Source organism: Cydia fagiglandana, chromosome 26, assembly GCF_963556715.1.
Source record: "Cydia fagiglandana chromosome 26, ilCydFagi1.1, whole genome shotgun sequence".
NCBI classification, from domain to species: Eukaryota; Metazoa; Arthropoda; class Insecta; order Lepidoptera; family Tortricidae; genus Cydia; species Cydia fagiglandana.
Window position 1 is genome coordinate 1,230,466 of NC_085957.1, and position 26,625 is coordinate 1,257,090.

Below are 26,625 nucleotides of genomic sequence, written 5' to 3' on the forward strand. Positions count from 1 at the left end.
TGCTATTATATTGACTATTTGCACTATACATATAATTGTAAACAGTTTATTACATTTTGAGTGCGAAAGCCTAGTAAAATAAGCTATTTATTTTAATTTCAGTATTTATGTCTATTCTAAGTTAAAATAGTATTTATTACATCATGGATATAACACCAAATGGATCGTCAAATCGTGATTCTATGTTATGCTGCCGCGCTTGCCTGTCCACCGAACGCAAACTGTTTAATATCCATGAATCCAAGCTTACCGACGCCTTTTCTCACATCTCGGGGACTCCTGTAAGTATAAACTGATAGTTATGAGTAATGTTTAATGTGTGAAGAGACGTAACGTCTAGGAAAGAACTGTAGAAATGCAGAGTTTTTAGCGGTAATGGCTACCTAATAAAATTGTTTTTAATCGTGTATTCGTAGTGTAACAAATATAAATGTATTGTAATGTATTTTAAGTCACCTTAAAAACACAAAGTTATAGGATTTTGAGACTTATTATAGACATCCAAGTTGATTTAAAGTTTAGGCATATTGAGAATATGGAAACATCGGAAAAAATAGACATTCTGCGATTCAGGTTCTTTAACACTGTTCCGTTTTGAAATCTAGGAATTAAGGTGCAATTAAACCAAACCATTATAAAATTAAATTAAATTCATTTGACTTCTTCTTTCCATCCTGTTACCCCCTGGTAGGGCTCGAATCTTTTTCTCCCACTGACTCCGGTCCTGGGCAGCTTTATTATTATTATTAATACATTTAATTCAAGCAACATGGCTCATAGGGCTGTGAAACAATATAAATTTAAAAATTAACACAAACTAACTTAATTTAAGGTATTACTGAATTATATTTGATTTATAGGAAACATGTCAAAGAAATAAAATAATAACGAATAACGATTAAACAATGATTTCAATAATAATAATATAGTAGTACAGCCAATGAGCAACTGAGGAGGACTCTGGATGAGGCGATTACACAGTATCGCTCCACACCCAATACTAGGCCACGATTACCACGTTTCCCTATGAATAGACACAATCTAGCGCTAATGGGAGCCCTAAACGCTTTACTAGAGCCATACTTGCGGACTAGTAAAGATTTAGATGATACGCACGCGATCATGTATTGCGGAGCCATCGCGGCGTGCCGTGTTGCACGAGTCAAGTTTCCGGACTCTGAACGTGCACCTAGGACCGCCGAAGGTGCCCCCGCATGGCAAATACGGATCGAGCGACGTATCAGCTCTTTTAGGACTCTTATCGCAAAGCTGATCTGCTTTAGGGGGGGCAACAATCGCCCCCGAGTAATGCGCTTTGTAAACCAGGCATTCGCGGGGACGGATATCAGGCCCAGCGACTACATGGCCAACGTTACGGAGCGCATCGACTTTCTAAAGCAGAAAGTCTATGCATGGGCAAACCGTATTCGCCGCTACAGAGAGCGTGTGGACCGATTCCAACAGAATCGTCTTTTCCAGAGTGACCAAAGGAAGATGTACCGAAAGTGGGAGGAAACCAACCGTCGTGCGTCCGACTCGCAGCCACCGGATGCTACTGTCATGAATGACTTCTGGCGTAGCATCTGGTCAGTGCCTGTCGGACACACCGAGGGGGGTTGGATGAGTGTTGTCGAGCGTGAGTGCGAGTCCATCGAACCTATGGGGGCAGTCACCATCAGCCCCGATGACGTAAGTTGTGCCATCCGCACGGCTCAGAACTGGAAAAGTCCTGGGCCGGATGGATTGCACAACTTCTGGCTAAAATGGTTCCGATGCTCGCACTCCTGCTTGGCAGCACAATTTCAACAAGCCCTCGAGCTTGGTTCTCTCCCACCTTCCTTAACAACTGGTGTCACCTTCCTGCTCTATAAGTCCGGTAGTACCACGGAAGCGAAGAACTACAGACCCATCACATGCTTGCCTACACTCTACAAGCTCCTTACATCCATTTTGAGAGCAAAAATCAACGCGCACATTGTCGCAAACAATATTTTGGCCTCTGCTCAAAATGGATGTAGGGTTGGGTCCCGTGGTACTAAAGAGCTCCTCCTCATAGACATGACCATCTGCCAACAAGTCCGGCGGAACAGGGGGGCCCTCTCAGCAGCCTGGATTGACTACAAGAAGGCCTATTATTCGGTGCCTCACTCATGGCTGGAGAGGGTCTTAGAGCTGTATAAAGTTGATACAGCTTTAAGAGCCTTTCTAAGCGCGTGTATGAGGCAATGGACCACAGTTCTTCGTCAACCAGGAGGCGGGGATGAACGCCCTGGCCCGCAGGATTTTATAAGGATTGAGCGAGGAATATTTCAGGGTGATAGTCTGAGTCCCCTGTGGTTCTGCCTAGCTCTGAATCCTCTCAGTACCTTGCTGAAGGATTTAGAACTAGGTTGCCGGCTTCGGAGAGGGGGTGAAGTCATTTCTCACCTTCTGTACATGGATGACCTCAAATTATTTGCACCAAATAGCCAAGACTTGCTGGAGCTACTGAAAACCACCGAAGTCTTCAGTAATGCCATCAACATGGAGTTTGGTGTCGATAAATGTGCGGTTATGCACGTACAGCGGGGGAAAGTTGTAAATTCAACAAATTTACAACTTTCTGAGACAATGTCTTTCAGATCCATCTCTGAATCAGAAACCTATAAATACCTTGGTATGTCACAGTCGTTGGGTATTGAGGAAGAGGGTATTAGACGGTCGGTGAAGGAGCGCTTTTTTAGTCGGCTCACAAAAGTACTTAACAGTCTTTTGTCAGGAGGCAACAAAGTGCGCGCCTTCAACGCCTGGGTAATGCCTCTACTCACATACTCCTTTGGCATACTAAGGTGGACTCAGACCGAGCTGGATGCCCTGGATCGGAGGGTCCGACAGATGCTCACCACACATCGTATGCTGCACCCACGCTCGTCTGTTATGAGATTGTACATCCCACGGAAATGTGGAGGTCGCGGCTTTCTAAACGCCAAAAATCTCCACAACCGTGAGGTGTACAATCTCAGGAATTATTTCCTCAACAACGAGTGTGGGATGCATCGTGATGTGGTGGCAGCTGACAGGGGCCTCACGCCGCTCTCCTTGGCGAACAAGAACTGGCGCAAACCTGTAGTACTAAGCACCGAGGACCGCAAGGCGATATGGAAGGATAAGCAGCTACACGGGCGGTTCTACAAGGCCCTCATGGGACCCGATGTAGACCTACCCGCGTCGGTGAACTGGCTACGATTCGGGGACCTCTTCGGAGAAACCGAGGGTTTTGCCTGTGCAATTGCGGACGAAGTTATCATGACGAATAACTACCGGAGATATATCCTGAAGGACGGTACGGTCGACATTTGTCGGGCATGCCGCCGTCCCGGAGAGTCACTCAGGCATATTATCTCCGGTTGTTCTCATCTTGCTAACGGCGAGTACTTGCACAGACATAATCTCGTAGCCAGAATTATTCACCAGCAACTTGCCCTCCTATACGGCCTTGTGGACCGTGAAGTGCCGTACTACAAGTACTCACCTGCGCCAGTTCTCGAAAATGGTCGTGCCACGCTCTATTGGGATCGATCTATCATCACTGACAGGACTATTGTAGCCAATAAGCCTGACATCGTGGTGATAGATCGATCGCAGCGCCGGGCCGTGCTCGTCGACGTCACCATCCCCCATGATGAGAATCTCGTGAAGGCCGAGAAGGACAAGTCCAGCAAGTACCTAGACTTAGCTCACGAGATAACCGCCATGTGGGATGTTGACTCGACGATCATTGTTCCTATAGTCGTGTCAGCGAACGGTCTCATAGCGAAGAGTCTCGACCAACACCTAGAGAGACTCTCGCTGGGTGGCTGGATCAAGGGTCAGATGCAGAAGGCGGTAATTTTGGACACGGCGCGTATAGTACGTCGATTCCTCACTCTGCGGCCCTGACCACCGGCAGCTTGGGCCCTGCCCCGCTGCCGGCGGCACCCTAGGTTAGGTTTTTTATAATGTGTTTATAATTTTTTTTTTATTGTTTTGTAAGTGTTTTTATATTTTACTTTTATATTCATATTATAATTAACCTAACTTAAGAAGAAAAATAAATAAAGATAATATAGAATATATTAAACTAAAGTAAATAATGTCAAAAAATATATTAACATGTCTCCTGATAAATCACACATACTTATTATTTATCCCATTTTTGAGACACTGGTGCATGCAATGACAACCAGTGCCTCACAAATGGAGAGTCAAGTCGGTCAGCGACGACCGCTAATAGGGCGCTGCCGCTGCGCTTTAGTAGCCACCTCTTGCTCCACACAGCGGAGCCAACACACAAACACACACACACAACAACACAACATACTTACAAGACTTACAAGATTTAAAATAGTTTTAGTCAATGACAGCAAATACTCATATTGGTAACAGCAATTAATTTTAATTTAATTAGTTTATGACTAATGTTATCCCTCCTCCAGGTGTACCAGGACTATCTCCCGCAGTTCCTGTGCACATTCTGCCGCACCATGCTGATCAAATGTGCTTCCTTTAGGGAGATGTGTCTCCGCACACAGCAGAGCCTCACAGCAGAGCTGTACAAGGAAGCGGTAATGTTGTAATTTTATTTATTGAAGTGAAAACTTCTTTAGCGGCGCTGGGCACTTTTTGAGGTGGGGAAAAAATTATAAGCTCGAGACAGCGTAAGGCGATCACGTGACCGTAAGGTTTAAACGGCCACTCATTTAGATGGCATTTAAATCAATAAAGAAAAACTCAATGACATTACATGAAAAAGGTTCTAATCTTGTACAGGTTGAAATACGAGGACAGGACAGTTACATTCTAACTTTACATCACTCAAATATAATTCAATAAAGCTACATCTTGATGAAATCGCCAATAAAAGTGAACTCAAGTACTGGTGAATAAAACTGAAAATATCATGACCAAATATAATTAGATGCGAGGTTTGCAAGGTTTACAATTTCTATTCGAATTTTAAACAATTAATGCTACAAATTTGAATTTCGAGTTTTAAACAAGTTCACTGACCAGCAATTTCGGAACTAAAGTTTTTCAATAGAAAGGAGGATGGATCAATTATACATAGTGCTGCAGACATTTTGGACTAGTCATTGAGTTTTCACTTCTGTCGGCACTCCCTGAGTGCAACCTGTTGTTTTTTTTATTTATTGAAGCCTTTACTTTTCCTTAAATAGTTTTACATAGTAAAAGTTTTTTAATAATATTGTTGTTCATTTTACTATATTAAGGACCCCTGTCGGGTATAGGCCTCCTCCATATCTTTCTACCTTTATCAGTCTTTAGCCTTGATTAGGCAATTTTTAGCCAATTTTAAGCCGCGTCTCCATATTGCGCGGCAAGCTATCGAACATTGGCGCGCGCGGCAGCCGCGCGCAATGGATACCGGGCTGCCGCGCGACGAACCATTCACTGTCGGTGTTTCGACGCGCGGCAAAGGAATGTTCGCGCGCAGTTGGGACGGGTGTGTATATATTTCAGTTGGCTCGCGCGGCAGCATACATGGATAATGAAAAGTGTCGTACTTTAATTAAATTATACGGCACTAAACAGTTTCTATGGTACAGTAAATGTAGTGATTATCGCTACAGATCATTCTTTTATTTGGCTATACTTCGTTCCGAATAATTATTTTTTGTGATATAATGTGGTCGATCGTCGGATCGCCTGCCGCGCGCGGTCGCCGCGCGTAAGTTCTAGATGGTGTCGAAATTGGTGCACGCGCCAAAATACAGGTGTGCCGCGGTCGAACATTGCTCGCGCGGCCGCCGCGCAATATCGAGACGCACCTTTAGGTAATGTTATAAACTAAAATAAAAACCATTTAAGCTGATATAATTCGCTGTATCCACTAAAATCAGTTTAAGTTTAAATAGATTTTTGTACCATACAGGCTACACAATACACATCAAACTCAATTGCCTAGGTCACTAAAATATCATTACTAACCCTACCCAATTACCCAATTTGCCTAACTAAAAGTGGCCAGTTACTGGCGAATTACCCTATTTACTTGTATATTAATTCAAAAACATATCACTAAATGAGTAACTAGTGAAAATAGATTGTCTTAGCTCACTTTGCACCAACCTTAACAGAAAGGCAACAAAGTGTGACAGTGTCATTATAAACTTCGTATTTTTATAGAAACTGGACATTAATGATGGCATTTCCACACTTTGTTAGCTTGGTCCAACTCTATCAACATCTTATGTGTTTTTTTGTTCATTTTACAGTTGAATACAGAGTATATCAGCAGTATACCCTCCCATAGCATTTACAACCTAACTATAACTCAATTAGAACCTCAAGAATGCCTAGACACACCTCTACCTGACGTAGACATAAAAGTCGAACCAAACATAGACATTGTTGACATAGACAGTATTATAAAGAACGACCTTAAAGTAGAATTAGAAAAAGAAGAAATTAATGACAAAGATAAAGATATAATATTTGTAAAAGACGTTGAAAGTGTTAAAAAGAAAAGGAAAAGGTCTACAGGTAAGAAGAATAAAAAATTAGATAGTGACTATGATGAACTAGATGACATAGATGATGACAGTATCAGTAATGTCAGTCTAGAAGATAAAAAGGAAGTATATGAAGAAATGGAATATGATGATAATGTATATAGAAAGAATGGTAAATCTAAAGTGAAGAAAAAAGAAAGAAAAGGAAAGAAGGTGGTTGTAGTTAAAAATAATAAAAACAAAGTTGTTCGCTCAAAAGAGGTTACAAAGAAGACGGGGGCGAAATATCCCAGAGATCCCACAAATGACATGCCGCTGTTTGATTTTGAAAAGTTTGAGAAGACTCATGATGTACAAATTGTTACTTTGAGCAAGGTAAGAACTATAAGACTTATAGGTTATAGGTTATAGCTTTTCGCGGGCTTGGTTTCCGCAACTCGACGTCATAATATCGCGCCTATTTTGCGTAATGGGTTGGCGGCACTATTCCTGCCAGCCCAACTCTACCAAGAAGCCTAGCAGACCCTTGACGTTGCCGACGACTTCTGGGAGAGACCCCGGTGAGCCGAGGTGTTGTGCCCGGTATTTTGCCACCCCTGGGCATTCGAGAATGACGTGGGCGGCTGTCTCCTCTGCCTCCATGCACGCTCTGCAGAGGGGGCTATCTGTAACACGTAGGGTTAGTAGGTGCTTGTTAAATGAGGCGTGTCCAGTTATTGCCCCAGCTATAAGCCGGAGCTGTGGTCTCTTCAGCTGTCGAAGCCTCCGCGACAGATTGGGGTTGAGTGTCGGGAGGGCTTCCTTCGCCTGCCTGCAGGTGCCTAGGTTAGACCAGTATTGTTGGTGTTTTACCTTGGTGTTGTGTCGCAGCGTGTTCCGGAGCCAGGCATATAGCAGAGGTAGGATTGGCTCAGGTCCTGCCACCCTCAGTTCCGAGCCACCTCTCGCCAAGATGTCGGCTGCATCGTTACCTCGTGAGTTGCTGTGTCCTTTGATCCACTGCAGAGTTACGCCATTGGTGGTACATACCTCTGACAGAGCTTTGTGACATTCGTAAATTAGCCCTGAAGTGAAAGTATAACTTTGTAGAGCTTGTAGTACTGACCGACTATCAGAGAGTATGCGGATGGGGTAGTCCATTACTACCCTTGAGACGATTGCGTGTGCTGCCATTATAATGCCCATACATTCCGCCTGGAAGACTGTGTTATGGGCACCAAGTGGTGTCGAGATGTGTATGTTTAGGTCCTCTGAGAAAACCCCAGCGCCAGTGCCTGACCTTGTTTTTGATCCGTCCGTGAAGATTCTCAGCTCCCTTGGGTTGAGTCCTTCATGGGGTTCTTCGTGTAATTGTATTTTGTATTTCTTGTCGAAGACGAACTGCTTGGGTATCCTGTCAGTCACCGCTTCTATAAGCGGTTCCTTACCTATTGCCTCGTAGAGGATTTCGGTGTGTGGCACCCTAGGCGGTCTCCAGAGATTAGATTTTTTGAGACGTACCGCCGCAGCCAGCGCTTCTTGTTGTATAAAGAGGTGCAGCGGCGGGAGGCCCAGTAAGGCTTCCAGGGCCGCGGTAGGTGTTGTCCTCATGCAGCCCGTAGTCGCCATACAGGCCAACCTCTGGAGTCGTTGTAGTCTAGCCTCCACAGTGGATAGTTTGGTGCGTGGCCACCATACTATCGCACCGTAGCTTATTATTGGTCTTATCACTGCCTGGTAAAGCCATAGAGTTAGCCTGGGAGTTAATCCCCAGGTTCTACCCACCATTCTACGACATTGCCAGAACGCGACTGTAGCCTTATCAATTTTGCCATTTAGGTGATTACTCCAATTCAGTTTGTTGTCAAGCACTACCCCTAGATACTTTACCTCTGAAGATAGTTGGAGTTCTGTATTGAACAGTTTGGGAAGGTGGTAGTTTCCCAAATTGCGTTTGTTGGTGAACATTACCAGCTCCGTCTTGCGGGGATTGACTGTGAGTTCGTTGTTAACGCACCAGCGCTCCACGATGGCTAGTGCAGAGCGGGTGACATCGCATACCGTACCTGAGTGGTTGCCGCTCGTTAGTATCACTATGTCGTCAGCATAGCCGATTGTGTAGTAGTGATTGTTGTTTAATGTTGTTATGAGGTCGTTCACCACTAGGTTCCATAGGAGTGGCGATAGAACTCCCCCTTGGGGGCATCCCTTCGCCACTAATGCCTGCTGTGTCTCGCCTGTCCCAAGTTTTATTACCCTCTGGCTCAACATGTTGTTTATCCATTTGGTCATAACTGCATTCGCACCGTGTCTTACCAGTGCTGCTGCAATGCTGCTGAACCTAGTCCTGTCGAAGGCTCCTTCTATATCTATAAAGGTTCCTAAGCACATGGACCTGTTTTTAATCGCTACTTCAATTTTGCTTACCACTGCATGAAGCGCCGATTCTGTAGACTTGCCAGGGCTATAGGCATGTTGGTTGGGATGCAGGCGCACGTTACTCAGCACCCTCTCCCTCAGATGCCTATCGCACAACCTCTCCAAGGTTTTAAGCATGAAGGAGGTCAGGCTGATGAACCTGAAGGATTTGGGATCCGAGTAATCGCTTTTACCTGGTTTCGGTATGAAGATGACTTTGACCTCTCTCCACCGCTTCGGCACGTACCTGTGAGCCAGACAGGCGCGCAGAACGGTGGTCAGCTTCAAAGTGAGATGCCTCCCGCCCCATTTGAGTAGCGCAGGGAAGATCCCGTCCATTCCTGGAGATTTGAAGGAGTCAAAACTGTTTATGGCCCACTGCGTGCGCTGCGGGCTGATTACCTCATGTGTCTGCTGCCACTCGTCCTCCGACGGAGTGGTCTCCTCCTCCTCCCAACTTACTGGGTGCGATATCACGCAGTCCGGGAAGTGTGTTTGCACTAGGACCCGTTCCGCCTCCTCCGGTGTGTTGGTGAGAGAGTTGTCAGGCTTACGTAGGGATCCCAAGGTTATGGTTGAGTTGTTGGAGAGAACCTTCCTTACCCTGTTAGCCTGCATGGTGGTCTCAATGTCTGTACAGAATTTGCGCCAGGAGTTTGTGCTTCTGTACCTGAGACGTTTCTTGTACTTGGCCTTGGTGGACTTGTAGCTATCCCAGTCCTCGTCAGTGCCAGTGTTCATAGCTCTGTTTAGTTGTCTCCTCATCTTGCCTCTGAGTCTCTCCAGCTCAGGTCCCCACCAGTTGTTCTTCCTTCCACTTCTAGTTGATGGGGTAGTTAAGGGACATGCCTGATGGTAGCAATCCAGGATGGTGTCTGTAAGGGTGCTTACCTGTTCTTCTATCTCAGCTATGCCTACTATCTTCTGGGGACCCTCCTGCTGTTCCAGTATTGTGTTTAACCGCAGGGTGTAGAGGTCACGATTAGTCCTACGTGGGTCCCTTCTAGGCACTGCTGTGAGTGTTTTTACCTGAATGTCGAATCGAATCCATCTGTGGTCTGAGCACGACACCTCCTCCGATACATGCCAGCCTGTGATGTGTTTCGATGCTTCTTCAGATGCTAGGGTCAGGTCAATGATTGTCCTGCTGCGCCTGTTTATGAATGTCGGTTTCGAACCTGTGTTAAGGAGGTTGAGGTTTGTAGTAAATAGGTACTCGACGAGCTTCTTACCTCTTTCGTTACCTGTTTCCATGCCCCATAGGGGGTGGTGTGCGTTTGAGTCGGTTGCCACGATGAGTTCGAGCCCCGCCTCTTCGCAGTAGTTGACCAGCCTTGTCATGTCGTGCGGTGGTGGGTCGTCCGCCTCCGGCATGTACACAGAGGCTACGACCATCTCCTGCAGGCTGGTGTCTTGCGCTCCGTGTAGCCTTATGGCGCACACGTCTCTAGAACAGAAGCTCGTTAGAGGTTGCACATGTATATCTTTAGTTGTGTATATGCAGGCCCGAGGGTTATCCGGACCCGAGTAGACTGTTAGCTTACCTCCTAAGTTACGGAGACCGCAGACAGAGCCCCTTCTGACCCACGGCTCCTGGATCAGAATTATGGCTGTTGTGTTGACCTCCAACCACTTCCGGATCTGAGCCGTTGCGGTTTCGCTGTGGTGGAGGTTGGCTTGGAGGAATCTACCACTGGGCGAAGGGGGTTCCTCCACCAGGATCGCCCTCCTCCGCCGACATCGGCTCCTCCTCCCCCTTGCCGATGGCCAACTTACCCAGCCCCTGCGCGCATTCCCCCTCACTCTCCGAGGAGTCACGAAGAAGTTCTTCTTCGTCCTTCTCGGGGACGGAAGGGGACTGCTCTGGGGCTCGCGATTCAGGCTCCTGGACCTCGTCTAAAGGTGCCTGCGTCGCCGCGCAAGTGTCCATGGGCTCGGCTGGTGCATTGGCTGCGCTATCAGTGGCGGCAGTGCTGGTAAGGGGCGGTTGCTCCCTGAACTTTCCCGGTGACCCCTCAACCTCGAACTTAACGTATACCGAACCCAGCATGAAGCCGAGCCGGCGTCCGCGGTTTACCAGGGGCTGCACGACTGTTTCCGGCACACTGACAACAGCGAACGTCTCCGCTCCCTGCACCTCTCGCCGGTTGAGCAGCCAGCGGTCTATTTCCGCCCACGGGTTCTGATAGCGGAGGGCTCGGCCAACCTCGCCGAAGTCCTCCCAGACGCCCGGGAACAGGATTCCGCAGCGTACTCTTTTGGGTACCTCGCTCTGGCGCTTGACCACCACCTTCTCCCCCTCATCAAGGGTGATGGTAGCCGCGCTGCGCTTGAGCCATGCTAGAGTGGCCTGGTCCTCGCACCACAATCTTAGGGAGCCATTCGCCCATACGGGCTTGCCCCTGAAGATTGGGCCTGCGGGAAGGCTTGCGGTGGGCTGCCTGGCTTCCTGCGAGAGCAGGGCTAGCAGCTGCCTCTGGACCTCATCCGACTGCTGCGAGGTCAGGTGTCCCGAGGTGGCAGTGGTCACCGCCACCAGCAGGCCAGCCTTTGCCGCCTCTGCGTAGTCGGCATGGGGGGTTTCTCCAGGCGGTCCAGTCCTCTGCCTCTTATGCTCGCCTCTGGGAGATATAGTCTCGTCCAGACGAGCCCTCTTGGCAGAAGACCGGGCACCCTGGCTACTCCCCCCCTTGGTCCTGGCCTTCACCCTCTTTTCCTGGGGAGGGGCACGGTTCGCTGCTGGTAGACCAGCTGCTGCCTGCGCCTGGCCCTTCCCAGGGGCGCCTTGTTGAGGCGCCGGGGCGGTGTTGTTGAGAGCGGCTTGCCACTCCCTTCGCTTCCGTCTCTGCTTCCTGTTAAGCTTGTGCGGCTTAGCCGCAGCTGTAACAGGGGGGGGCGGAGGCACTGGAGTTTTCACCCGTCGGTCGGGCTTCCACTTCCGCGCCTTTCTGGACACCTGGACGGTCCAACCCGCCTCCAGCTGAGCAGAGACGGGGTCCAGCACTGGTTCCATCATTGGGGTCTGCTCCGTGGCAGGGGGTTTCCCTCCTGTCGGAACAGCGCCCGTGGATGTCCCCGGTGTTGGCAGTAGGGCTTGGGTACGCTGTGGTACTGAGCCTACTGGTTTGGGCGTCCACGTAGCAGGTTTGCGTGCCTTTGGTTTCCCGGCGGCTATAATCCCTGCTGCGGGCTGCCCCTTGCGAGGCGGTGCTGTTGAGACAGCGCCACCACGGGGTGTGTTGTGTGTGTGTGTGTAACGTGTCGGTACTGTCGGGACAGCGCCGTGTGTAGTGGTGCTTGGCAGGGTTGTTTGTGCATCCCTGTAAGCACGTGATGAGGAGGGAGGAACTATCGGGACAGCTCCGTCTCCTCGTGTAGTGTAGTGTTGGGTGGAGGTTCCGGGTACAGCCGAAACTGCGCCGTTTCCCTCCGGTGTTGGGGCGCCTTCCGGTTTCCCTTCCGGCACCCGCGGGGTTTGGGATCTTGTCGTTTCCATTATTGAAATGTCTAAAATTCACCTCTCGAGCTTCCCACCCTCCATGGAGCCCGCACCTTTGGGGATGTCACTTTGGACACCAGGAATACCCAAGAGGTATAGGTGTGTAGAGGTGAGACTCATGCGCGACATCGGGAGCTGCAGACACGTGGCTGAGAGAGACGATCCTATCTCTCCTAGTGGTTCCACGCGCCCTTGCCCCGTCAGCATGGCCGAGTCCCTGGCATCCTCCCAGAGGACGCCCCTCCCCACACCTCGCCTGCGGACCGTACCACCTCGACCGTACGGGACGCGTGTCCAATACCCTGCAGTGGCTAGTTGCAGGGCCACCGTTTCGCCGGAAATTCGGACCAAAAAGGGCATATTGGCCCACAGGGGATAACTAACCCCGACCCCCTGCAGGCCTCGGCCCCCAGGACTCCTGCATCCCCGCTTACGGCGCTCTACTGCGCAGGACTTACGCAGGCAGGTGAGTGTAGTCCGCTTAAGTCACCTACACCTTAAGCGGAACCGGGAGGTCCGTATAACATAGCTAGCAATCTGATCGAAATCATATTGCTAGCCATGCCATTCGGACTCTCCAGAGTGGGTCATAACCCGCTTGGGTTTTCAGGTCCTCACGGGTTATGACGGAGGTCCGCATAACATAGCTAGCAATCTGATCGAAATCATATTGCTAGCCATGCCATTCGGGCTCTCCAGAGTGTGTCATAACCCGCTTGGGTTTTCAGGTCCTCACGGGTTATGACGGAGGTCCGTATGGCATAGCTAGCAATTTGATCGAAATCATATTGCTAGCCATGCCTTACAGGACTCTCCAGAGTTTGTCGTACTCCGTTCGGGTTTTCAGGTCCTCACGGGTTACGACGTCGCCTTCATACTTAGCTACTGGTGGTCCGGGGCAGATGGAATGTGCGACGTCCGACCGACCACCAGCATTACCAGGGTGTACGACCCACCCCATGAGTGGGATGGGTTCGGCCATGGCCTGCGGCGGCAGAGCCATGGCCGACGGGGACGTGTATGATAGACTTGAGGGAGTAGGCGTTGTAAGCCCAGCGTCGCACACCTGAACTACGTACCTACCCCCCCCCTACACCCCAACTATAAGACTTATATTGGCTTGTTTCTTTCTGCCTTACTATGCAGTGGCCAATAACTAGCAGTTATCCTATGCTTGTTTCCATTTATTGTCCTGTTAGCCTTATATCTGTATGTGTAGGAGGAGCAGCTGGAAGAGGTCGCCTCGCGCAAGAAGTCCCGCAACTACTTGGAGTCCCGGTTCCGGTGCGAGGACTGCGGGAAAGGCTTCGACGCTGAGGCCGCCTACAATAACCACCTACTGCGGCATAGTCCAGTGAGTTAATACAACATTATAGAGATGCCCCGAGTTTGGCCTAATACTGAATATTCGGCCCCCTTCTCGGCCGAATACCGAATATTAGGCGACCGAATATTCAGCATGACATGTCACATCATTTTGTCATTTTGAATCACAATTATTATGAAAACTGTTCGCCAACAAAGCACAACGTTTGCTAAGATATATTTTTGATGAACATAATTAATGAATGTAGTTAGAGTCAATCAAATCAGACCCAATGATAAAAATAAAATAATTTGGAATCAACAAATGCTCACAACGTGCCTTCGTATTTAACTACTTTCCAAGAATACATTTAAAATATACCTAGTTTTTGGTTGTTTTTTGTGTAATATTTCCTTTTAGGTAGATGCAGCAGATATTCGGTATTCGGCCGAATAGTAGGCAACATTCGGCCGAATACCGAAACTTCGGCAAAGTGGCCGAATAGGCCTAATACCAAATAGTTGCCGAATATTCGTGGCATCTCTATACAACAATTTAACCATTTGATCGACACCTTCGAGCAACACCGGCTTCCGACACGTCGGAAGGGAGGGGCCCAAGCGATATCTCGCCGTACAAATCTTTCTGCCATTTTTCGCGGGGGGAAAGGTGCACACAGTCGCGTTTCTCACACACTTACATACAAAATCCAATCTGTAATGACGACACAAATACATAGAAAATGACACACGTCAAAGACAAATCTTGCAAACCTCGATCTCTTTTTGTGTACGGACGAGTGACTAGTGTCACAACACGCACACTAACACATTTTCGTTGAAGTATGTCATTGTATTCTGAGAGATGAGAAGTCGGATTTGTCGCTCGACCGATCCGCAATTTGTACTGAGCGAGCAAAATCGATAAATCCAACAATTACTTGAGACTAAAATATAATAATTGTATTTAAATGTAATTTAACGTATGATATGTACAAAAAATATTACATGTGAAATGTAACACGTTCTTTTTGTAAATTTGATGGCCTCGACCTCTTTTTATAACAAAAAACCGAGCAAACAGGCATTTTTGTGCAGCAGTGTTCACGCTCGCGTCTGGACTCGGTCTAGTGAAAAATCCAAGTGCAACTAGTTTTATTACCCGCGCTAGATTAGATTGACGCGCTAATCTTGTACCTCGGCAGAGGGGAAATAGTGCGAATGCCGCCTCCCTTCCGTGTTGCTCGAAGATCGACACCGTCGGGTTGTAACGTCATCTGAAAGTCTTACCAAGGTCGCCAACGACCACAGCCGACAGCTTCGCTAATGCAATAGAGACTTACGCGGGAATCCGTAAAGTTCAATTTCGCCTAAATAATCGCGATCGCCTGGCGTCCGAGGCACGGCATCTCGTATTCCTTCGCCGTCTGGCGTTCAAACGGTTAAAGACCAGTGCATGCATGCATATGCTCGCGTGCGCGTTGCAATGTACAGATTGTTATGAGAGGCGGCACATCGATTGCGTGACATGTGCGTTTACCACGTGGCCGATGTGCTCTGACATTTATGGTGTTAACTTCTATACTAGTCCAAGCTGCTTCAAGCGCTTCAAGCGGCTGGTTCTGAGTGGGTTTACCTATTGGCGTCTTTGATTTTATTTAATACTACCTTCTACCCGCGATTTCGTCTGCAAAAAGTGTGTGTCATCCCCTTTTCATCCCCTTAAACACTTTAAGATGTTACTTCGTATTTTCACGGAAACGTACAAACGTGTCTCGCTATTTCAGTCAGTCACGGTACAAAAAGTACTGAGGTTACAGTTAACATGCATGACATGTAGCATGAACTGCGGCCAGAAAGCTGGGCGTCCTAAATAAGGTGAGGCGATACTTCACACCTGGACAGCTTCTAACACTTTACAAAGCTCAAGTCCGGTCGTGTATGGAGTATTGCAGCCACCTGTGGGATGGCTCAGCTAAATACCAACTCGCCGCTTTGGACTCAGTGGAGCGCAGAGCCAGGAGGATGATTGGCGACAAGAAGCTAACGGCTAAGCTTCAGACTTTGGCCCATCGGCGGAAAGTCGCCAGCCTGTCGGTATTCTACAGGTTGCACTTCGGGGAGTGTGCCCAAGAGCTACACGAGCTCATTCCACCGTCCCCATTCTACCATCGGACTTTTAGACGCACGGCCGGTTTCCATCCCTACTTGGTAGATATTCCGCCAATTCGCACGAAGCGCTTTGCTTCTACTTTCCTTATGCGCACTGCCAAGGAATGGAATTCCTTGCCGGCGTCTATATTTCCGTGCTCTTATAACCCGGCAACCTTCAAATCAAGAGTGAACAGGCACCTTCTGGGCGAGCTCGCTCCATCGTAGGCCACGTCTACGCCTCGGCTAGTCTGTGGCCATGAGTAAATCCATGCATAATAAAAAAAAAAAAAAAAGACAAATACGAACGTTTCCGAGATAATACGAATCAATAGTACATTATTGCAGAGGCCGGGAAAGGGCAATTCGTGGATGAGTTTCGATTTTGTCGGACGACGCGAAGCGGAGTCCGACAAAGAAGACGAATCCACGAATTGCTATTCCTGCCGAGGCATATATAGTGCTTTTCTCCAAACATGCGAGGAAATAAGCTAAAGTAATTATTATTTAAGCATCAAGCATCACTCAAATCAAACCTTCACATCCAAAATGTCAAAAACAATTTCCCTCTTTAATTAATTTTTAAAAGTTAAAAGCACAAACTTATTCTGCCATTCAGTACCATTCAATATTCGTTCATTCAATATAATTGCGCAATATAGTTTGTCAAACCAACTTTGCAGTCAGTAAGAACCAGGAAAACTACACCCATCCTTTTCTTTTGGGTGCTAGTACTAGTGTAAGACAAAGATAGTATGATTCTCTTTGTCTATGTTTGAAATAAGAAAGTCCTTTGACAAACTATGTAAGCTTTATGAACACGGATGAGATTTAAAAAAAATATAAAAATAATCTTTGATTTTATTAAGCAGTATTCGCACGATCATACACGTGAAATGATAGCTGATCGGGTCGTGTAGAAGCGGCTCGCGGCAATAATAATTGGCTGTTTGCGTTTATTATTATTAAAAAGTAAAAAACACTACAGTAATAAGTTATTACTGTAGTGTTTTTTTACTTCCCGTCCGCTAGAACAGGACAGCGATAGTTTGATGTTTTTTAGTTAGAGTTTGACATTAACGAAGAACTTCCCGTACTATTTTTGCTACAGTAAGGTGAACATTTCCGAGCATATTGGAGAAAACAATTATGCTCTACATCTGTCTGTAGAAGAATATGTTTGTTGATTTTAGAGCATGGGCCAGCACCCCTGTGAGATCTGTTCCGTTCGCTTCAAGCTCAAGTGCCGGCGCCAGCAGCACCAGGACCTGCACCGGCTCAAGTTCCTCTGCAAAGAATGCAGCTTTGTCTCCAGAACCAGGTTTAAATAATTTGTATTTTAAAACAGTGTTCTCAGGTATATGAGTTTGCCCATACACCTGCGAAAGCTGCAGCATGCAAAGTTGAGAAAATGCGAGCTTCGTCTCTAGGTACAACGCATAACCTGTTTTTTTTCAGGAGTCAAGCAAAAAGACATCACGCCATGCACGCAGGGAAAACTTACGAGTGCCAACACTGCGGGAAGACGTTCAAGTAAGTTTATTTTATTATTAACTAACGACCAGCCCCGGCTTCGCACGGGTTACACATCATCATCATCATCATCATCATCATCATAGGCCTTTTCGTCTATATCAGACGATTTATGGTGTAACACCGTTTTTGGTGGCTAAATAGACCGATGCGAGATCGACATGGTCTACCACAGGTCTGACAAGAGAAGTTTGCGGAAACCGGTACTGAGACACCTTGTCGTCGTCTTTGCCTCTTGTCAGCGAGTGCGGCGAACCAGGTCTCATCACAAAACTTGCGACCCTCCACAACACGTTTGCGCCATTCCGTCCGCTGCTCTGCGAGCTTCTCCCAGTCTTGGTGGTCTATATGGAAGGCAATCATGTCCCTCTTTGCGCAATCTTTAAAGTGAAGCAATGGTTAAGGTTTTGTGTTACACAAAACCTTAACAAATTATACACCTAAACCTTCCTCAAGAATCACTCTATTGATAGGTAAACACGGAAGAAAATCCGTTCAGTAGTTTTTGAGTTTATCGCGAACATACAAACACACAAATAGACAGAGGCGGTTATTAACCCTTTTCCAGGCATAGTACGATTTATCGACCACATACGCGCCACTAGAATTTCAACTTTGGCGTTCCGATTGAAGATTCAAATTAACTAGATTGCACTTTCGGGAAATTTGACTTGTCTTGAAATGAATCATCAAAGCTGGATTAGTTGGGATATATTTGGATTTTGCGGAAAACCTTGTAGATTGGTGCGGTCTGTAAAAGGGTTAATGTTGTATATGTTCGCAGCATCCAAATCAGGGATGTTGTGAATATTCGCATCCGCATCCGCATCCGCGGAACATCCGCACTATTTTCAACATCCGCACCCGCATAAAATCGATGCCTAGCATCCGCATGATGCGGATGTCACCTAAGTCGGTAACAGGAACGTATTTGCGGCGGCGCCGGCGGCGTAAGTGCTAGGTAATTTCGTCATTATATATATCTAGATCCCGAAAAGTCGGCCAAGTTACTGTTTATTAAATAAAACGCACATATTCTTGCTCAAATACTAAACGTTTCGTTTTTTTTTCAATAAAACATGCTAAAAATGTAATATTTGACATTTTTTAAGTACCAAATCGTGACATCCGCATCCGCATCCGCGGATGTCAAAAAATCTGCATCCGCAACATCCCTGCGAAATAAACGTTTCACCTTATGTAATTTCTCCCTGTCAGGATGAGTTCGACGTACCTGACGCACGTGCGGCGCGCGCACGCCGCGCTGAACGTGGCGTGCGACGTGTGTGGAGAGACCTTCGTAGGGGAAAAGGGGCTCAAACTACACAAGAAAAGGACACACTCTGAGGTAAAGATCTTCTTAGTCGTGCACTCTTGACAGAGTGGTCGTGGTCATGTCACGGTCGATTTCTCCACCACCGCAGCTCTTGCGATCCGTCGTCATGTGGCTCTGTGGGAGCAATCGTTGACTGAATTTCCTGTGATGGACTTAATGAGGTCTGTCCGTGTTAGGGAGCGGCCACGAGATCTTTTGCCTTCGACTATCCCGAGGTAAAGTAGTCAGCAGCAATAGTTGCTAAGCGGGTGAGCTGTTCAAAATGATCTTGACGCGACTTTATTGTTAAGAGAGTAAGAGCGCGTCTAGATAATTTTGAACACTTCACCCGTTTAGCAACTTCTGCGGATTGTACTTGCAATACTTGAATCGACTATCTTAATACATACTAGGCCTTGAACAGTTTTTAGACAAGTTTTCACTATGACATTGATGCACCAAGGCGGTTTGTTTACAGGTGGCCTACCGCGAAACGCGAATTTTCTTTATCTGCCTCTCTATCGATCCAATAGGCAAGAGTGATAGAGGCAGAAACCGAACTTTCGACTGTCGTCTTTCACGGTAGGCCATGTGATTGGCCTAGTGACGCCATCTACGCAGTTATACGACCGTATAGTTGGACGACCGGTCTGGCCTAGTGGGTAGTGACCCTGCCTATGAAGCCGATGGTCCCGGGTTCGAATCCTGGTAAGAACATTTATTTGTGTTATGATACAGATATTTGTTCCTGAGTCATGGTTGTTATGTATTTAAGTATTTATATACTATATATATTGTTGTCTGAGTACCCACAACACAAGCCTTCTTGAGCTTACCGTGGGGCTTAGTCAATTTATGTAAAAATGTCCTATAATATTTATTTATTTATTATTTATATTCCCTATTGTTTCAGAATATGCCACTGAGACTCAAGTGCGGTATCTGCTCAGCTCACTTCTACAGCGTTGAAGCTCTGGACAGACACACAGACACGGCCGGCGAGCACGGAGCCCTGCGGCCGTGCGAGCAGTGCGGCGAGAACTGTGCGAGCGAGGAGGCGCTACACAAGCATGTGGGGGAGATGCATCCATCGGAATTGCGTCGGTGTGAAGAGGTAGAGAGGCTTTCTTTCAGGAGCAAGGAATTTTTTGAAATGTAAAAATCATCATCATCATCTCAGCCATAAGACGTCCACTGCTGAACATAGGTCTCCCCCTTGGACCTCCATACGTGCCGGTTGGAAGTGACCCGCATCGAGCGTCTTCCGGTGACCTTAACAAGATCGTCTGTCCATTTTGTGGGTGGTATGAAAAAATAATAATCCTTTATTCGCATAAAATATGGTATAACAAGGTGCTATTGGAAAGATATTCCAGAAATATGTACAGAAAGATATTTTTCTCAAAAATGGACGGCAAGGTCGACTTTGCCGTCTAAAAAATAGGTCGCGAAGCGCGTAGTTTATGGTCACTCAAAAATTAAAAAGTTAAAAACATTGCAGTCTCGCTTTTGGGACTGCAATGTTGCATACAAATTCCATTATTTGTCGAGTTCCAAACTTTTTAAAATTTGATATGGTCATATTAAATGAAGGCACAGGCCCATTAAACAGCCAAACAGATGATTAGTACCGCGACTATTTAGTTGTCTCAAATAGGTTGGCGTATTTTCGGCAGAAAAATACACTTCTATTTTTTTATTAAAAAAATAAAAAGGCGGCAAGGGCTTTTTTCTGTGAAAATATATACGTAAGAACGTTGGTTTTGTAAAATATTTCTATGATATTTATATTTCTTGCACCATTTTTGAGAAAAGCACTATACATGACTCGGCTGGAAGGCTACTTGCTGGCTTCGGATTCAATTAAACGGACTCCCAAGGTCGTCCGTTTAAAACGAATCCTCAGCCTGCAAGTAGCTACTTCCGAGCCTCGACAATAATGTACTATTGTCGGTTAAGCATACAAATATTATCTTGAAACTATTCATACTCTCATTTGTCTTCATCTATTTTCATCACACCAGCTCGTAAAGGCTCTCTATTACTTCAAAAGATGATGATGAAGTTGCATTTTATCCACTAGAGTGGCAAAGTGTAAAGTAGGCCGGTGCGGAACTCCTACAATTGCAGTGTTTCTTTTTTATAATGTGCAATATAGACATTTTTATCTATTTTATGTATTTAAACAGTGCGGGTTGACGTTTCCCTCTGCGGCCTCGTACGACACCCACCACCGTCGCAAGCACCTGCAGCGCTACAAGGAGCGGAGCGTCCTGCGCAAGCGCCGCGCGCCCCGCGCCCCGCCGCCCCGCGGGCAGTTCGTGTGCGAGCAGTGCGGACGCATACTGCCGGTACGAAATTCTAACTGGTAGTATACAGGGTGTTACTGACCATGGGGCTTTAAATCCAGGGCTCGATTCTACTCGCTAAACTGAGCTACTTTTATTATGGCACCGACCCCGATAGCCCGAAAAAACTTTTTACTTTTTCATACATTTCGCCTGATCAGATGTCGACGTTTTCTATGGAAAAGCCAAAAATTTTTCCCCGATTTTAGGGTTGGTCCCATAATAAACGTAACTCAGTTTAGCGAGTAAAATCAAGCCCTGGAATTAAAGCCCCATGGTCAGACTCATAATATTTATACCTTTTTATTATATTTCTGGTGGCAGAACGCGACCCTGCTCCGTTACCACCAGCGCACGCATCAAGACGTGAAGCCGTACGCCTGCACCGAGTGCCCGAAGACCTTCGCCTTGAAGTCTTCATTAAACGTAAGCATTACATCAAGCTATATTTCCACACACATACGTTACGTACAGTCATCAGCAATAGTATCGTACACAACTAGGGCCGCAAAAATATGTGACACGTTCTTATTTGGAGCGCAATAAGAGCGCGTCATATATTTTTGCGGCCCTAGTTGTGTACGATACTATTGCTGATGACTGTACAAGTAGCCAAAACATCCTCCAGACTGAGCATAGACGCGCTACCCCCTCTGCCACGCATACAGTAATTTTACTCCATGTTCGAGTCGAAACTGTCTTTGTGTGACGTCCGTGTCTTTGAACGGACCAATCACGGCACGGGACTTCGCTCACCTCGTCCCGCGCTCCCCCCCATTTTTGGCATCATCGGTTGCATGAAATAATTGCTCTAAACTCGGTCTAGAGGATTCCTACAAAAATCGTCAGACTGTTTTGTACAAAAAATGACAGACAAGGCGTCTCCAGTTATTAAATGCTCTAAAAATCTTAATAATCGAACTGTAATTTTAGTAAATTTAGTTTACCAGATGGATTTGGACTACCAGATTAGGAGATAAGGCAAGATTTATGGTATAAAATCAAGAGTTTTCACTAGGGATGTACCGACTAGTCGCCGACTATCCGGCCTCATTTGTAGTCGGCGATTAGTCGGCAAAAATGGCCGATTAGTCGGCACTTTATAAGTGACAGAAAAACGGGGCATAAAGAAATAAACAGCAAACATTTACCATACGCTTTTCACCGATTTTCCCCAAATTCATAGGAATTTAAACCCAAATAAATAAATAGATAAAATAACCCTAAATAGTTAGGGTGCTTACAAAAACTTTTGTTTGAATTATTGACCGCTTGGTCGCTTTGTTATCGAATTGTCCGGTTGTCGTATGAAATATAGCCTTAGGATTTTTTTCATTTATTTTATTTATCAGCTTTACTATTTATAATATGACGAATAGCGCTACGAAAGGGGTAAAACGGTTGTTTTTAAAAGCATCTGAACCGAACTTAGACAAAACTTATGATCCGGCCGACTAGCCGACTAATCGGCCGACTAATCGGCCATCCGAGCGCCGATTAGTCGGCTAGACGGCCAGATCAATAGTCGGTACATCACTAGTTTTCACAGAAGTTGCAGACACAGGTTAGATTAACATGTTTCTCATGCAAACAGTTCCACATGCGTTCCCACACCGGCGAGAGACCGTTCCAGTGCCCGCTGTGCCCGCTCGCCTTCACCGTGAAGGCCAACCTCAACAGACACCACAGAACGGTGACTAAACTATACTTTATTATAAACTAGCTTTTGCCCGCGACTTCGTCTGCGTGGAATTAGTGACAGCAGCTAACGTAGGTATAGCGCCTGGATAATGCTAATAGCAATCATTTAATTCGCGCATTGCTTACTTCAATTATTAGGCAATTCATTAACTCTTTTAATTCCACCCCCCTTTGCAATCTCTTCAGGGATGAATCGACTTAACCTTTTGGACGTCAATGACCGATATATCCGCTCCGCAGGTTCAACGCCAAAGACTGATTAAGCGGTCACAGACCACAGAGCAAAGATCTACGTGCATATGCATAAAGTTCAATTTCAGCTTTGACACTTCAGGGACGTGGCGTCCGCGTGACAGCTTTTGTGTTTGACACGGCGTCGAAAAGGTTTAATGTCTGTGTTTTTAACACTCAGTCGTCTCGTCTGAAAAGAAATACATTTATACCTGAAATCGGCTCTCATAATATAATAGACAAGTAATTTATTTAGACATGCATATTTTAATACCACCTTGGTTTAGTGGGACTACCACGAAAACCGAAATTCGCAAATTGCGGGAATCTTTCTCTTTTACTCCAATGACGGGGTAATCAAAGTGGCAGAGAAACATATCCGCAATTTGCGAACTTCGATTTTCGCGGTTATAGCCCATTTTTATTAATGGCGTTATATAGAAATTATAACTAATTATAAGACAGAGCTGTTTCCCACTGACATCCAGTTTCTTGCGGGTACGGTTTTTTGCAGGATCCAGTTTTCTCTAGTATGCGTGCAGGATCCCGCAAACAGAATCCTCGTGTGAACGTTACTATATTAGCACCTATGCTACTAAAACGGGATCCTGCAAAAAACCGGGCAAGTGCGAGTCGGACTCGCGCACGAAGTTCCGTACCATAATGCAAAAAAAAAAAACGGTCACCCATCCAAGTACTGACCCCGCCCGACGTTGCTTAACTTTGGTCAAAAATCACGTTTGTTGTATGGGAGCCCCACTTAAATCTTTATTTTATTCTGTTTTTAGTATTTGTTGTTATAGCGGCAACAGAAATACGTCATCTGTGAAAATTTCAACTGTCTAGCTATCATGGTTCGTGAGATACAGCCTGGTGACAGACGGACGGACGGACGGACAGCGAAGTCTTAGTAATAGGGTCCCGTTTTACCCTTTGGGTACGGAACCCTAAAAAACTGGACGTCAGTGGGAAAGCGACCTGACTTGAGTATTTCTATTCTATATTCTGTTAATTTTCTTTAGGCGCACTTGAAGCTGCACCCGCGCATCCCGTGCTCGATCTGCGGACGCGTGTTCACGACCAACTCGTGCGTGCGCGTGCACATCAACACCGTGCACCACGGCCAGCCGGGACCCAAGCGGGACCGGCGCAAGCGCAAGAAACCGGACTCACCCTGTACCATCTCTAGTCTTACACAATAGTGTTACTTTACTCGCCCAGTACCATCTCTTTAGTCTGTATCTTTAGGTATTTAAATAAAAGAATAAATAGTATAGAGGGGTCCTGTCATAGTAAATGTAGTCAATGTAAATGTACTGCCATCTATCGACACACGACTGTAACTCAAAATAAACACGTATAAAATTATCAAAAAAATTAATATATATGGATAAATGATTTTATTATTTTTATATCATTTTGACCCATGTTCATTAACAGGTGTCTATGTGTTAAAATTGTTAAATATGAAATGGTGTCGTCACGCCATCTAGCCGAGCATAGGCCAAAGGTGTGTGCGGCATCTATCCGAGAATGACTTTTTCTTGATTTCCGAGGCACGTTTTTTTCTTAGACTTTATTCATCTTATACGAAGTTACATATGTCTTTGATAAAAGTAAACAAACAATAGAGAATACTACGCAAAACTCTACGTAAATGGCGTCACTACGTTACTCTAGGCTATAGGGAGAGTAATATTCCCTATTTGTACATTTTCGGGTAGTTATAACATTTATTGGTTAACCAACGAAATACAAAACCGTCTGGCTCAGTCACTGAACGACCTGACTTTAACCTGTTTAACCTACATTATTTGATCATGTAATGTTTTCATCTACCCTCAACTGGCTTAAAGAGTCATTTGAAGGTAAATTTGTTTACTTTTTTTAAATACCTAACGATACAGACTATAGTTTTACACAATAATGTAAATAAAATAAGTGGGAGGAATTCATTTATTGTTTTATTTTCATCGAGCCACATGTAAATAGTAGATTGTTGACCAAGGGTTGAAAGGCACCCATTTCTGTCGAGGTAATGTGGCGCTCGAACGTTCAGGCATTCAGCCACGATTGAAAATTGTATAAAAATATAAAATATTTTAAAAAGCAATTAAATTAATCAAATTAGAATTTCAAAATTTCTTCCACCGTTATACCTACTTAGTTCGTATGAATTAGTGACACAATTAAAAAAAATTTTTTTAAGTTAAGTTTTATTCTATTGACTCAATTTTTTGGGCTGTCTTCCATAGTTGTTAGTAACAAACTTACAAATAGACTTAAATTACTATGTTAGAACCTAAACTAAGATGTTGGGAGGTCCAGTGCCTAACTAATGCGTATCCCATCTCCCTGCCACTACGGCGGGGACTGTGGCGGCTGTCGCGCACCCTGCGAAGCGTCGCGGCGCAGCGCTTGCGTCTACTGACGTCAAACGACCATAGACGTCAACTGACGTCAATCGACCAAAGACGTCAACTGACGTCAAACGACCAAGGACGTCAACTGATGCGCGCTGCTGCAGCGCATTATCAAACGTTCCAGCAAGATTAGCGATGACGCACCGAGCACGATAGGCGTCAAAAGGTTCGGACCTCAACTCAAATCGGAGGATGTAAAAGAGCATGTATTTGTAAGAAAGGGATAAACACAATTTAACTAAATCAGGCCGGTAAAGTTTTAAAAACTTTCAGTGCTTATATAATGCCTGCACCAGACCTTTTAGTGTTTCTTTAGGTGAATCTTTAATTGTATTTTCCGCTTGCACTTGTATTCGCAATAATTACACTGGTAAAGCTTTTCGCCCGTGTGTGTCATCTCGTGAGTTCGTAAATGTGTTTTCCGATTGCACTTGTATTCACAATAATTACACTGGTAAGGCTTTTCGCCCGTGTGTGTCATCTCGTGATTTCGTAAGCGTGTTTTCAGCTTGCACTTGTATTCGCAATAATTACACTGGAAAGGCTTTTCGCCCGTGTGTGTCATCTCGTGAGTTCGTAAATTTATTTTCCGATTGAACTTGTATCCGCAATAATTACACTGGTAAGGCTTTTCGCCCGTGTGTGTCATCTCGTGAGTTCTTAAATGTGTTGTCCGATTGCACTTGTATTCACAATAATTACACTGGAAACGTTTTTCGCCCGTGTGTGTCATCTCGTGAGTTCGTAAAGTTGTTTTCCAATGGCACTTGTATTCGCAATAATTACACTGGTAAAGCTTTTCGCCCGTGTGTGTCACCTCGTGAATTCGTAAATGTGTTTTCCGATTGCACTTGTATTCACAATAATTACACTGGAAAAGCTTTTCGCCCGTGTGTTTCATCTCGTGATTTCGTAAGTATATTTTCTGGTTGCACTTGTAGTCACAGGAGTTACATTTAAAGGGTTTATCATCGCTATGTATCACCTCGTGAGTTCGTAAATGTCCTCTATAACGACTCCTGTAGTCACAGTACTTACACTTGAAACGCTTCTCGCCAGTGTGAATCATCAGGTGAGTTAATAAGTATTTTTTCAGCGTACCCTTGTAATCACAGTGGTGACATTTAAAGGGTTTATCATTATGTTTTCTATCCTTGTGTGACATTTGTTGACGATCTAAGGCAATGCTCTCTCGGGTTGCATTACTCGACGGTCCTAACGACAAGTGAGT

At 45.8% G+C, this 26,625-nt stretch overlaps 1 protein-coding gene across 1 annotated transcript; it reads left to right on the top strand.

Annotated features, from left to right (window-relative positions):
* Positions 1-50: 50 nt before the first annotated feature.
* LOC134677532 (zinc finger protein 595-like) lies at positions 51-24,878 on the top strand. The gene is made up of 12 exons (XM_063535997.1): positions 51-281; positions 4,455-4,583; positions 6,255-6,866; positions 13,607-13,741; positions 17,037-17,164; positions 17,302-17,376; positions 18,595-18,724; positions 19,605-19,805; positions 20,881-21,042; positions 21,364-21,465; positions 22,634-22,732; positions 23,994-24,878. The coding sequence occupies exons 1-12, from the start codon at positions 144-146 to the stop codon at positions 24,171-24,173; spliced, it is 2,091 nt and encodes a 696-aa protein (XP_063392067.1). The 5' UTR covers positions 51-143; the 3' UTR covers positions 24,174-24,878.
* The last annotated feature ends 1,747 nt before the right edge of the window (positions 24,879-26,625 follow it).